At 43.8% G+C, this 14,122-nt stretch overlaps 1 protein-coding gene across 1 annotated transcript in view; it reads left to right on the top strand.

Moving 5' to 3' along the window:
* Positions 1 to 13,190, top strand: part of lrba (LPS responsive beige-like anchor protein) — a 312,704-nt gene extending 299,514 nt beyond the window's left edge. The window contains exons 54-55 of the mRNA XM_037689844.1: positions 2,494 to 2,645; positions 12,903 to 13,190. Coding sequence (XP_037545772.1) covers positions 2,494 to 2,645; positions 12,903 to 12,993 — 243 coding nt within the window. The 3' untranslated portion in view covers positions 12,994 to 13,190. The remainder of the gene's footprint in view (positions 1 to 2,493; positions 2,646 to 12,902) is intronic.
* Positions 13,191 to 14,122: the final 932 nt, after the last annotated feature.

Below are 14,122 nucleotides of genomic sequence, written 5' to 3' on the forward strand. Positions count from 1 at the left end.
GGATGACAGAGGCCATACTGAATGCATTACATTCTTTTAAGTTATGGTACGACTCGAGCAGTGTAACCATCTGAGCAATTTATTTCCCTGCCTGTGTCAGTGTAACAGGGGGATTAACACCACCATAAATTCAACTTCTTACCTCCTCCAGACCCAGAATCCACCCACTGTTCTCTGGAAAAGAAGTACAAAATATGGACATATATATGCACATGTTTCTGCTAAAGTAATTTTTTTAGTCATCTGAGCTGTGGCAGCCATCTTGGCCCCAACAGAGCCATCAGCCATCTTGTTTGACCGCCTGGTGGCAAAGGTTTGATTTATAATGTCTGTTTGCAGCCTCCTACCTGGTCAGGCTGACATGTCTGCCAGCTCTGCTGCCCCCAGCTGTGCTCCAGTAAGGTCATAAACTCCATTAGTGGATGCACAAGTACATTAAGACACCAAGAAGCTGCTAAAACGTTCTCTTTATTTTAACTCTTTGACAGACACATCTGTGTAAATACCTCCATTTGAAGAAATTGTTTGATTCTGACCAGATTGATGAGTCATACATTTGCAGCTTTGTTGAACCGAACTGAAATGCATGATCCCCTCCCCGTCGGCACTGATGTAGTGCTAAGCTAGCGGTGCGCAATACAGTTGTGCTAGCTAAAAAGGTAAAGGCGGTGCTCATGCTGCCTCTTCCCTTACACTGAAACCCCCCCCCCCAAATGCACAAAAACTGTCTGTACAAACAGCACACGGCACATTGTCTTTATTGTTTTTATGCCATTAGTGCTTAACATATTTTTAGTTGATGTTTTTCTTAGTTCATATCTTAGATCTTATTACTGTTTTTCTTTTGCATTTTATTGTTGGATGTAACTGGGACCCTGAGTACCCGATCTTGTGACGTCACACACCCGTCAAACATTTCTCTTGTATTTTTAATAGATAATCAAAATTTTATTAATGTCCCACTTAAACTGTAAAACTGATTTGCAGTTTACTTTATTGCAATTTACTTGTGCTGTTTAATTATATTTAATTTAATTATATTTAATTATTTTATATTTTTGTGTTTTTAATAAAATTGCCCGTGACTGTAATTTTAGGGGCGGAGATTTTTTTAAGAGTAGAAGCTCGGCTGTGATATTAAGAAGCTTGTGAGTGGCTGCTATGTTTAAAATTAGTGTTTATGTAATTATTTTCAAATCACATATCCAATATAAGTTTTATTTGTTCAAGGCAGTCATATTTGTTCATAACTCTATTATTAGTAAGCCTGAGAGTTATTGGATCCAAGCAAACGTTTACCCGAACGCACCCTGTCCAAATAAGAGAGTCCCCGCATCCTGTTCCGACAATATCCGGCTCAAATTAAGCCCTAGTAGCTACCTAGTGAATGTATCTGAACATTTGACAGATAAAAATGTTGAGATCAAAAAATGCATCTAAAGAATCAGTAAATTGTCGTTTTTATCAGATTACGAGGATTTTAAAATGTTGGTGTCCAATTTTTACCGTATGTTTTCTTAACACATAGTAGCTATATTTAGTAGATACTCATATCTATTTATTTAGTTTTGCTTAAATTTAGTGTATTTACAACAACTTGCTGAAATAAGATGGATCCACGTTGTTAGAGAATGCTAAAGACGGTTAGTTTGCCATAAAGCAGAGCTACACTAAAGTCGACCGAAGCTGCCCTCAGTCATGGATGATAGTGTAACGTGGTGGTACGGGTGAATTATTTCTCACTGCCACCCGGCTTTACAATCTCAGAAAATAAAGTTGTTTTTGTTTTCTTGATCCAGACTTTCTGTTGTTTAGGGTTAGTTTTCATACCAAATCACGTTCAGTCAAGTTGTCACAGCTTTAAATGTCCATTTTTTTCCCATTAAATATGAGCTTAATTCAACACTCATGCCACTGATGAAAGAAGTGCTGAATCACCGCGAGGCGGCCGCAGCTGAAAGACGTCCCACTTCGGTGTCGTAAAACCGCAAACGACGCGCTTTTAGAACTTACATTCAGCCTCGTCATTTCATCAGCTCCGGTTACTCGCATGATTGATGCTACTGACTGTTTCAGCTTCCACTCTGATCTGTGCCCTTAATAGACTCCAGCACAGGACTTGATTTGTGTTTATCTGATTCCTGAGGGAGACATTCAGCTGCTGCCGTTTGCAAGGAAAGCAGATGAGAAGAGTAAATCTCAGGGCTTCACTGCTGGGAGACACGTTTAATGAGAGTCTGGGTTTGTGTGAAGAATGTGGGACTTGGTTGAAGAACACACCTTGAAGTGTAAACATTGTGGATGAACTGATTCCATAATAGGAGGGTCTAAGGTTGTAATTAAATAGTTTTACTGTCACGTTTTTTTAAACATTAGGTGACAATAAAAAGAGATTGATGACTGTACCATAATATATTATTTAGGCCATAATGAATGCAACTTGCTAGTTGCAGTAAACTGTTGCTAAACTTTTTTTCTGTTTGCCTTTGACAGGCCATGCTTCTCAGCAAAGATGGCCAGTATCTGCTGACAGGTGGAGATGAAGGTGTAGTTTCTGTCTGGCAGGTCCATGACCTTAAACAGCTGTTCACCTATCCTGGCTGTGATGCAGGAATCCGCTCCATGGCCATGTCACATGACCAAAGGTAAGCATGCAGGTCTTTGACCAGAGTAAAACACTGCAGAGTTACAAACTGAATATTTAAAGGCTTAAAACAATGAGCCAAAAGCTTTAAGTTAAACTTTTAAAGGATCTATACGTTTGTCTCCCATCGTTTTGTGGTTTAATTTTGATTTGTAGCTGGTAATTTTTGTGTGCTGAAGGGAGACATTTTCTAATATTAGCTTGCAGAAAATTAAAGTAAGCATTTCATAGATTTTAAGCTTTGGTAAAAAGAAAACTCCATCAATCATTACCATATTTTCTGCCGTACACGTCACACTGCTGTATAAGTCTGTATAAGTCGCATCAGTCCAAATATGTCTAATAAAGTGGAAAAAAAAACATAAATACATCGCTTTGCCGTATAAGTCACATCTATTATGTGTCACCGCTGACAGCCAGGAAATGTGGGCCGGTGTTGTGCCAAAAATCGATTGGATGCCAAATTTGCATGGGAGGACTTTAACAAGAATTTAACAAGGTTAACACTTAAAAACAATTATTTATTTGCTCAAAATTATAGTAAAAGTGTGTCTCAGTTTAACTTTTCCTTAATAGATGCACTTTGACAGTCAAATCAGGTGTATTTCAAAAGCCCATTTGCGAAAGCGCGAGCGCACAGAGGGACGACTTGCTGTGCATTTTTTCGAATTTTAACAAGATAAGCACCTAAAACAATTGTTTGTTTGCTCGACATTATAGTAAAGGTGTCTCAGTTGGACTCTTACTTAATAAATGCACTTTAATGGACAAATCAGTTGCATTTTTCCAGAGCGGTGCAGCGAAATGAAGCTGATTTGACAGTTGCTCCAGATGAGCTGGACGAAGGTGGCAGTCTGTGGCAAGCCGAATGTGTCATTAATAGACACTTTTACCTATTACATGACACAACGGCATTCCATACTGCTCGAGTGCCATCTAGCGACTAAAAATGGTAGTGTTCAATATTTTCAGTCAGAATGAATGAAAACGGTCATATCTCAGCCAAAAATTGGTTTATGAATATGGGAAAAAAATCCATAAACAAGTCGCTTCGGCGTATAAGTCGCAGGGCATGGAAGTTATGCAAAATAACCCAACTTATAGGCCAAAAAATACTGTAATTTCCAGGTCTTGGGTGTCACTGGTACGTCCTTAACAGGTCGCAAGTCCATCACAGAGAGACAACCAACCATTAAGGTTCAAATGTGGTTTATTTCAGTTTTTTTAATTCAGTTTTGACTTTTTATATACAGGTCCTTCTCAAAAAATTAGCATATTGTGATAAAGGTCATTATTTTCCATAATGTAATGATAAAAATGAAACTTTCATATATTTCAGATTCATTGCACACCAACTGAAATATTTCAGGTCTTTAATTGTTTTAATACTGAAGATTATGGCATACATCTCATGAAAACCCAAAATGCCTGTCCCAAAAAATTAGCATATTTCATCCCACCAATGAAAGACAAGTGTTTTTAATACAAAGAACGCCAACCTTCAAATAATCATGTTCAGTTATGCACTCAATACTTGGTCGGGAATCCTTTTGCATGAATGACTGCTTCAATGCGGCGTGGCATGGAGGCAATCAGCCTGTGGCACTGCTGAGGTGTTATGGAGGCCCAGGATGCTTCAATAGAGGCCTTAAGCTCATCCAGAGTGTTGGGTCTTGCGTCTCTCATTTTTCTCTTCACAATATCCCACAGGTTCTCTATGGGGTTCAGGTCAGGAGAGTTGGCAGGCCAATAGAGCACAGTAATACCATGGTCAGTCAACCATTTACCAGTGGTTTTGGCACTGTGAGCAGGTGCCAGGTCATGCTGAAAAATGAAATCTTCATCTCCATAAAGCTTTTCAGCAGATGGAAGCAAGAAGTGCTCCAAAATCTCCTGATAGCTAGCTGCATTGACCCTGCCCTTGATAAAACACAGTGGACCAACACCAGCAGCTGACATGACACCCCATTGACTGTGGAAACTTGACACTGGACCTCAAGCAATGTGAATTCTGTGTCTCCTCTCTTCCTCCAGACTCTGGGACCTTGATTTCCAAAGCAAATGCAAAATTTACTGTAATCAGAGAACATAACTTTGGACCACTCAGCAGCAGTCCCAGGCTAGATGCTTCTGACGCAGTCTCTTGTTCAAGAGTGGCTTGACCTGGGGAATGCAGCACCTGTTACCCATTTCCTGCACACGCCTGTGCACGGTGGCTCTGGATGTTTCTACTCCAGACTCAGTCCACTGCTTCCGCAGGTCCCCCAAGGTCTGGAATCGGCCCTTCTCCACAATCCTCCTCAGGGTCCGGTCACCTCTTCTCGTTGTGCAGCGTTTTCTGCCACACTTTTCCCTTCCCACAGACTTCCCACTGAGGTGCCTTGATACAGCACTCTGGGAACAGCCTATTCGTTCAGCAATTTCTTTCTGTGTCTTACCCTCTTGGTTGAGTGTGTCAATGACGGCCTTCTGGACAGCAGTCAGGTCGGCAGTCTTACCCATGATTGCGGTTTTGAGTAATGAACAAGGCTGGGAGTTTTTAAAAGCCTCAGGAATCTTTTGCAGGTGTTTAGAGTTACGTCGTTGATTCAGATGGTTAGGTTAATAGCTTGTTTAGAGAACCTTTTCATGATATGCTAATTTTTTGGGACAGGCATTTTGGGTTTTCATGAGATGTATGCCATAATCATCAGTATTAAAACAATTAAAGACCTGAAATATTTCAGTTGGTGTGCAATGAATCTGAAATATATGAAAGTTTCATTTTTATCATTACATTATGGAAAATAATGACCTTTATCACAATATGCTAATTTTTTGAGAAGGACCTGTATGTGTAAGTCTGGTTGATGGAACCTTGAAATCAGGAGGAACAGTTCAGTTCTATTTCGTGTAGGCTTTGCCCTTTAAGGCTGTCGCTGGTGGGTTTTATCCTGTCACGCAAAACATCGCACTGAAAAATTTAGTCCACGCCCATCTGTCTTGTGGGCCCCACCCAGTCCGTATAAATTACATTGAGAGCGGGTAATCGGCTCCCATTTTTCTTCAGCTAGCAATTAGCACTGATCTTCCAAGAACGCGATGTCCAGCACCAACACCATCCGCCTGTGCCCGTCCTGCAAGACCGGCTACATGCTAAGCTTTGACCGGCACGACACCTGCGAAGGATGCCTGGGTCCCCGCCACGCCGACCTCGCCTCCTCCTGCCGCCTCTGTGACCTCATCCCCCCTGAGGAGAGGCAGAGGCGATTAGCTTTGTTTAAGGCTAACATCGAGGAGTGCCTCTCCGTGGCGAGGGACTGTTCGCTGGATGACGCCATCGACTTTTTTTGACACCGGGTCTCGGAATGAATCGGATGATTCCTCCAGGACAGGCGACGTCAGCAGCAGCCCCGCTGCTCATTCCCTCCCTGAGAGCCTAGTGTTGGAATGGGAGGGGCCGAGCGGATGCTCACCCCTCTCGGGCCTTTCCGCATCAGCGACCACACTACTCCCAGCCGTCAGTGCCCTCCTCTCTGAGCTGTCTGGCATAATCCAGGAGGCAGCTGACACGAAGGGACTTTCCATCCCTCTCCTCGCCCCGCCCAGATCGGATGATCTAGCGTGAAGGTTTGGCTCTACCCCTTGCTCGCTGTCCTGACCCCATCTGGCCTCATTTCCCAGCAGTAACGTCCTACTGGAAAGAGGCTGCAGCCGGACCTGGTAAATTGAGAGCGCCCGTCTCCACCTTCGCGTCCATCACCAGAGTGGGGGGGTTTACTGAGCGGAATTTTCCCTCGGTACCCCCCCGGAGCCAAGCCTGGCGGAAGCTATCGGAGCAAAAGTGTCCAGATTGGACCAGCGTCCACTTCCTCCGGGGAAGCATGACCAGATGGTGACGTCACTCTCCAACCGAGCTCACCAGTGTGCGTTCCAGGCGGCCACAGTGAACAACGATGTCGCTCTGCTAGCTTACAGCATCTCAAAGAGGCTGGAGGAAACAGACCTGCCTGAGGAGACAAAGAGCTCACTCTGCAAGGCGTCTGATGTCATCCTCAACCTGTGCACCTCCTCTTCTGTCTGCCTGTCTCGCATCGCCGCCTGGATGACAATGATCCAGAGGTCCACCTGGCTTCGACACTCCCCCTCCCTGCCGGAGAAGCTACAGAACGACCTGCTGGAGGGCCCCATCACGACGGATGCGCTGTTCTGAGCCAATTTCAAGGCCATACTAGAAAAATCGAAGAAGTCAGAGGAGGTGTCGGAGACTGTGTGCCACTTGATGAAGCCGCACTCCTCCACCCCACCGTTCAGAGGGATTATTGAGACGGTTCTGTCATCTTCAGAACAGATCTCATCCCTTCATGCAGAAGTTCAGGAACTACTGGTAAAAAATGTAATTTCCAGGGTTCCCAACGGAGAGGAAAACACAGGGTTTAACTCGCGTTACTTCCTGGTTCCGAAACGGACCGGAGGGATGAGATCCATCTTAGATTTATCCATTTTCAACAAGTCGGTCATGGAGAGACAGTTTCACATGTTGACAACCAGACAGCTGTTGAACAACATTCAGTAGAACGACTTGTTTACCTCCATCAATCTCAAAGATTTTTATTTTCACATTCCAATCATTCCAAAGCACAGAAAGTTCCTGCGCTTCTCCTTCCAAGGGACCCAGTACCAATACAACAGGCTCCCGTTCAGTTACTCCCTCGCACCACGCACGTTTTCAAAATGTGGTGAGACGGCCCTGCAGCTGCTACACAGCAGGGATGAGAATTATGTTTTACCTGGACGATCTGCTGTTGCTGACCCGATCCACGCAAGAAGCAGCAGTGCCAACCAAAGCGCTGATATCACACCTGTTAAATCTGGGCTTCGCCATAAACTGGGAGAAGAGCTCGATTCTCCCCGCCCAGATGATCGTTTATCTGGGAGTAGAGCTAAACTCAGTCACTATGAGGGCTCGTTTATCACATATGAGAGCCGGAACTCTAAAAGACCAGCTCCGCCACGTAAAGCCCGGCAGAGTAGTGACAGCTGTCTCCATCATAAAACTGTTGGGAACAATGTCGTCAGCTCACGCGGTGGTCCTGCTGGGCTTACTTCACATGAGACGTCTCCAGAGGTGGTTCGCTCGTCTGCGCATAGATCCAGTAAGGCAGAAGAGGCGGATGATTTATGTGCCCCCCTCCGTGGGAACCGACCTGAAACATTGGAGAAATCCTCTCACGCTGTCGGAGGGAGTCCCTGTCAGCAGACCTACGTCACACGTCTCAGTTTTCTCAAACGCGTCCCTGTCAGGCTGGGGAGTAACGTGCCTGTCACGGGCGTTGGGGGCGCTATGACCAGCTCACACATCAGCTCACATAAATGTTTTGGAATGTCTCACGGTTTTGAATGTGATCCAACATTTTGCTCCTGTGTTACAGAATCGGCATGTTCTGATTCACACAGACAACAAAGTAACTGCTGCTTACATAAACTGGCTAAACTGGCAGGGGGGCGTGCGCTCAGCCCAAATGTTACACATTGCGAGACAGCTGCTGTGTTGGGCACACAAAAACCTGCTCTCCATCAGAGCAGTGTACATCTCAAGCATCCTGAACAGAGGAGCGGACATAATATCCAGGGGCGGTCTGCGCCACGGGGACTGGAGTCTCCATCCCGAGCTGATTTCTTGGATTTGAGAGAAATTTGGCAGAGCAGAAGTGGATCTATTTGCCACACGGGAGAATGCCCAGTGTCAACTATGGCTCTCACTGAGCCCACGGGACGATCCACCGTTAGGAGTGGACGCGTTTGCCCACAGTCCGTAGCCAAAAATGCTCCTTTACGCTTTTCCCCCAGTCCCTCTAATATCACGGTTTCTGAACCGAGTTCAGGAGGAAGAACTCTCTGCCATTCTGATAGCCCCTGAGCGCGTGAGCGCCCCGTGGTTTCCAATCCTGCGACGTCTGTTATCGGGTCGTCCGTGGAAACTGCTGTGGAGGGACGATGCTCTCCTCCAGGCGGGAGGAGCGATCAGGAGTCACCCAGAAATAGGACAGCACCTTTGGGTCTGGCCGCTGAGCGGATCCACTTAGAGAAGATGGGTCTCTCTCAAGAAGTAGTGCGCACAATCCAGGATTCACGCACTGCCTCCACCACAGCGCTGTACACATCAAAGTGGACAGCTTTTCAATGCTGGTGTACGGAAAAAGGTGTAGAGGCCATCTCATGTCCACTAGGTGGCGTGCTGTCCTTTCTGCAGCAGCTGATGGACAGAAATCTGGCGTTCAGCACAATTAAAACGTATGCTGCAGCCATCTCTTCCTGTCACGAAGGCTTCGGTGACAGAACAGTTTTTAATCACCTGCTGATGAAGCGTTTTCTAAAAGGTGTACGGAGACACAGACTTGTGTCACGCCCATTAACTTCTCAGTGGGACTTAACGATGGTTCTGCAGGCCCTGATCAAAGCTCCTTTTGAGCCGTTAGGTCAGGTTTTGATTAAATTCTTGTCACTTAAAACAGCCCTGTTGTTGGCTTTGACATCTGCAAAGAGAGAGAGTGATTTATCTGCCTTCTCTGTTTTTTTGTCATGCCTCAGGATTCAGGCTGATGGCAGTTCAGCTGATCTGAGACCTAACCCAGCATTCATGCCTAAAAACATCACAAGCTCATTTAAATCGAGAATGATAACGTTGGAGGGTATTTCCCTCCTCCCCTCAAATCAGAAGAAGAAGCATCTTTTCATCTCCTCTGCCCTGTGCGTGCGTTGGCATGTTACGTAGCACGCACGGCCACACTTCGTCAGACTCAACATTTGTTTGTGCATTATAGAGACGCTTCTGCAGGTCGCCCGTTATCCACCCAGCGCCTGTCACACTGGCTGTGTGAGGCCATTTCTGAAGCTTACAGAGCATCAGATTTAGAGCCCCCTGACAACCTCAGGGCGCACTCGACCAGAGGAATCGCATCCTCGACAGCCTTGCATAATGGTATGACAATGCAGGATATTTGCACTGCGGTCGCATGGTCATAGCCCTGCTCATTTATTCGCTTCTATCTGCGTTATGTGTCGGCTTGCTCCATGACGGATTCTGTCCTTGGTGCCTTAACAGAATGAATATTGTTGTTTTCATGGAACTTCGTTTAAACTCACATCTGACTGCATGCAATTACAGTGTGAGATATTTATCAGTCACAAGTTTGTGACTGTTAGTTTTGTTCTAATGCCACTAATCAGTTCATGACTACTGTTACCAATCAGTTAATTTGATTACTAATCAGTTCATTTATTATGAATCTGTTCACTGTTTTTTCAGCCTCTCCCCCTTTCCCGTCGAGAACTTTTCTCTCTGGGGCACACGTGTACACGGAACGTGTAAATTACACTGCGCGCATCTGTACATGGTGCGCGTAATTACGCAGCACGTATTTACACACATGGAGGGCTGAGTGATAAAATGTTTTTTGGTGCAAGCGGGTGCTTCATACGGTGTTCGAATGGACCCAGTGAGGCAGAGACTACATTCTGCTTCGCCTTTAACCCACCAGCGACAGCCTTAAACGGCGAAGCCTATACGAAATGGAACATTGGTTACGTACTGTAACCCCAGATTCTATGAGTATAGGCGTAGCCCTTTAAGCTCTGGGCCTCACTGGCTCCTAAATGGCTGAAGAAAAAATGCTATTTGGGAGCCGATTACCCGCTCTCAATGTCATTTATACGGACTGGGTGGGGCCCACATGACAGGTGGGCGTGGACTAAATTTGTCAGTGCAACGCTTTGCGTGACGGGATAAAACCCACCAGCGACAGCCTTAAAGGGCTACGCCTATACTCATAGAATCTGGGGTTACAGTACATAACCAACGGTTCTGTCCCGGCCCATGGATCAAGTCTTTACCCTGCCCATCCAGTCTACATGCGTTTTGTGGACATAGAGAAGACCACAAAACATACATTATGGGACTGGGAGCCCGTTGCTACGGGGCCGTTCAGTCCTTATACAAATTGTGCGAGAGTAGGGCATTAACAGAGTACTCGAGTAATCTACACATCGATTGTTAGGACATCTATCGAGGTTAAAAATGTAACGTTGAGTAACCGTAGTGACGTCATATTATGTGACCACCGTATGACCGTAGGGGGCGGTGTTGCACTGTTGCAGGTCAGAGTTTAGTATAACACCGTGTCCAATCCACCGCCCATCCACTTTTTTAAGTTTCGTTTTTGACGTGCTGCGTTTCTTCACGTTTGCAATTTAATAATAATAACTAATAGTTTAGTTTTTCCTGTGACTTATTTGCAGTATGATAAATGGTAGGAGCATAATATACACTCCCAATGTTTTGTTGGTCTTTTTTTTTGTAAATAATGACCTTTTATTGCGGTTTTATTTATTTACTTATTTTTGTATCTTGAGATCTATGACGTCATCAAATACTCGAGTTCTACTCGTGTTTTGTTATGTTAATGTCGAGTTTAAAAATTATATACTCGTTCAACCCCTATGCGAGAGTTTGGTTCACATTGTGGCAGGAAGTCAGACCCCTTCAGGGTGGGAGTTGGACTTCCCCAGAGCTGCCCACTATCATTGATTCTGTTCACAACTTTTATGATCATAATTTCTCAGTGCAGCCAGAGGGCAGAAGGATTTTGGATCAGTGACCTCAGAATTCCATCTCTGCTGTTTGTGAATGAACTGATTGTGTTGGCGTCATTGCATTGTGATCTTCAACTCTCTCTGGATTGGTTTGCAGAGAGTGTGAGGTGGCTGAAATGAGAATCAGCATCTCAAAATCTGATGTGCTCACTTGGAAATGGTGGATTGCTCTCTCCGGGTTGGGAGTGAGGAGCTTCTTTATTTTATTTTTTTTTCCATTTAGCCTTTATTTATACAGGTAGTCTCTTTGAGCCACAAGAACTCATTTTCAAGAGAGACCTGTTTAGGGAGCACATGGTGGGGTTAGGGGCCTTGCTCATGGGCCCAGGGTGGGGCGAATGAGGGTGGGGGCAAGTGTGGGTGTTTTACCTACCCCACCCACAATTTTGATGTTGCCGGGGCTTTAAGTGGAAAAGTTCAAGTATTAGGGTTTTGTTCATGAGTGAGGGAAGAATGCAACGTGAGATTGATAAATGGATGTGTGCCAGTCTGTTGTGGTGGGGAGAGAGCTGAGCTACAAGGCAAAGCTCTCAGTTTACCAGTCTGTCTACGTTCATATCCTCACCTGTTGTCACAATCTCTGAGTAGTGACCAACTCTGTGTTAGCTGCCCACTGCTCCACCTGGGTGCATCTCAGTTGTGATGGGTTAAATGCAGAGAACTAATGTCATCATTGTATGGGAACGTACAGTGATGACAACACATAGCACTTTAAACTCTGGGTAATGAACAAAAGAACGAGCTCTCAGATACTGACAGTCAAAAGGAGGCATCTGTTGTCTAGTCTACAATTCAGGGGTGTGTGCAGCGTTATGATCAGGGGGTGCCGTTCTCACCAACATTATGTGGTCAAAATAATGTCATATGTTGACTTAAAGTCAATTCAACTTTTATTTATACAGGTTAGTCTCATTGAGCCTCGAGGACTCTTTTACGAGAGAGACCTGTTAAAGGCCTGTTAAACTTTTCTATTGGTGTGTATATTTTTTCTTCTCTGATGACAGGTATGTTTGAAGATGACAAAGCCAGGATTTAATGTTTTTTTTAAGTTGTGAAGGTTTCGCACCACTCACTTGAACAGAGCTACCCCCGCACATTTTTCTTTTGACAAATCTTGGGATGTACTAGACAAAATTGTATGCAGAGATGAGACAAATCATACATAAAGGTCTAGAGATCCTGATGCTGCTCAATAATCCAGGTAGAAAAATCTAACAGTTAAGTCAGGTCCTCTGGACAGATTAAAAAAACAAACTTGTTGAAACGTTTAGTCAGTCTAAGGAGCTGCACTGAACTTAAACGGCACCTTCTCATAGTGGATCAACCAAAACCAGCTGTTCACATGATAAAGGAGGACCATCAGCCTAACGACCCATCGTTGGTGCCCTGATGGCTGTTTGCTGTTCAGATGGATGAGTGATACTAACAGCATTGTAAGAAGGGGACAGTTGTGCCTCCATGTCCAGTTGTCCCCCTCTTACAATGCTGTTATTGCTGGTATCACTCCTCCCTCTGTGAATGTTTTGTTTTCTTGAAAAGATTCAATTTAAAAAAAAAGAAACGTGTTTCTAAATGCTGAATAAGTGAAATAAACTGCAGCCCCTGTTGTGCTTCATCCTCCCCCCAGGTGCATCATAACGGGCATGGCTTCTGGAAGCATTGTGCTCTTCTACAACGACTTCAACAAGTGGCACCACGAGTACCAGACCAGATACTGAACTGAAAACTGCAGCAACGTTGAGAAAAAGATCTCAAGTCTCACAAGCGTGAACTCTTCTCAAAGGCACTGTTCTGTCTATAACCTCAAGTCTTGAAGGTTTTTCAATAAAAAGAGAAAAACAAACGTCTGTCCCGTTAAAGCATCAACTATTTTTTGAAAAAAGGCATTGCTATTTTTTGTAGATCCGATAGAACATTTTCCTATAAATCTTAAGGAGGGGGTGGGGGGGGGGGGTTACTTATGGCTTTAAACAAATTTATTTTTAGCATTAAAAATCTATTTTCATCTCCAGAAAAACAGAGTGAAAGGTTTGGGAAGTAAAGTTTTAAAAATTCCAAATATTTGTGTTCTTTAAGATGAGCAAGTATTTTATTTTTCTTGTAGGTGTGTTTGTGGGGAAAATTAAGTTTATAGTCACTTTTTTTCTTCTTTTTTTTGGCATCACAGCAGATAAAATGTTTCGATTAAATTAGATGTATTAAACAAAAGTAAAGGAGAAAACTTAAATATCTAAAAACAATCATGTTTCAATATAATCATCTTCGCTTGCTTTAACTCCTAACATTTTATTTAATAATGTAAAAACATCAAAAACACCATTTCCCTGCATATGATAGAAATCTGCTTTAGTTCAACAATACATTTTTTCACATTTTATTCTAAATGACTAAGTTATATTTCTATCAAATAAACTGTTGTCCGAGCCAGAATCAGTCCTCTGAGTCTCCAAAGCAGCTAAGAGCAACATGAGTTGTGCATTGAAACAAAGGACTTTTCCATTCTGACAGTTTATTTTTTATTTGCTGTCAAAATTATAAGTGATTATGATCAAATGTGATCCAGCTTCAAATTCTAACATGTTTCCTCTACGATTTGTGAGAAATCATTTCTTTAACATTGTTTTGGTTTGTTGCAGTTTAAATTATAAGGGAATTTCTTTCATCTCTCTATTATTTGTTGTTCAATCATTTGGAGTGTTTTGTTTGTTGAGTTCTGACAATAAAAAGGACTTTTATAACTTGAACTGGCCTTAATTTGCATTTGCTTCCAGGGATTACACTGCCCCTAGCGGTCAATTATTGTTATTACACATGTTCACAGAAAAAGCAGGTTCTATTTCGTATAGG

Source organism: Nematolebias whitei, chromosome 16 (assembly GCF_014905685.2).
Source record: "Nematolebias whitei isolate Nwh7 chromosome 16, NemWhi1, whole genome shotgun sequence".
Taxonomy (NCBI): domain Eukaryota; kingdom Metazoa; phylum Chordata; class Actinopteri; order Cyprinodontiformes; family Rivulidae; genus Nematolebias; species Nematolebias whitei.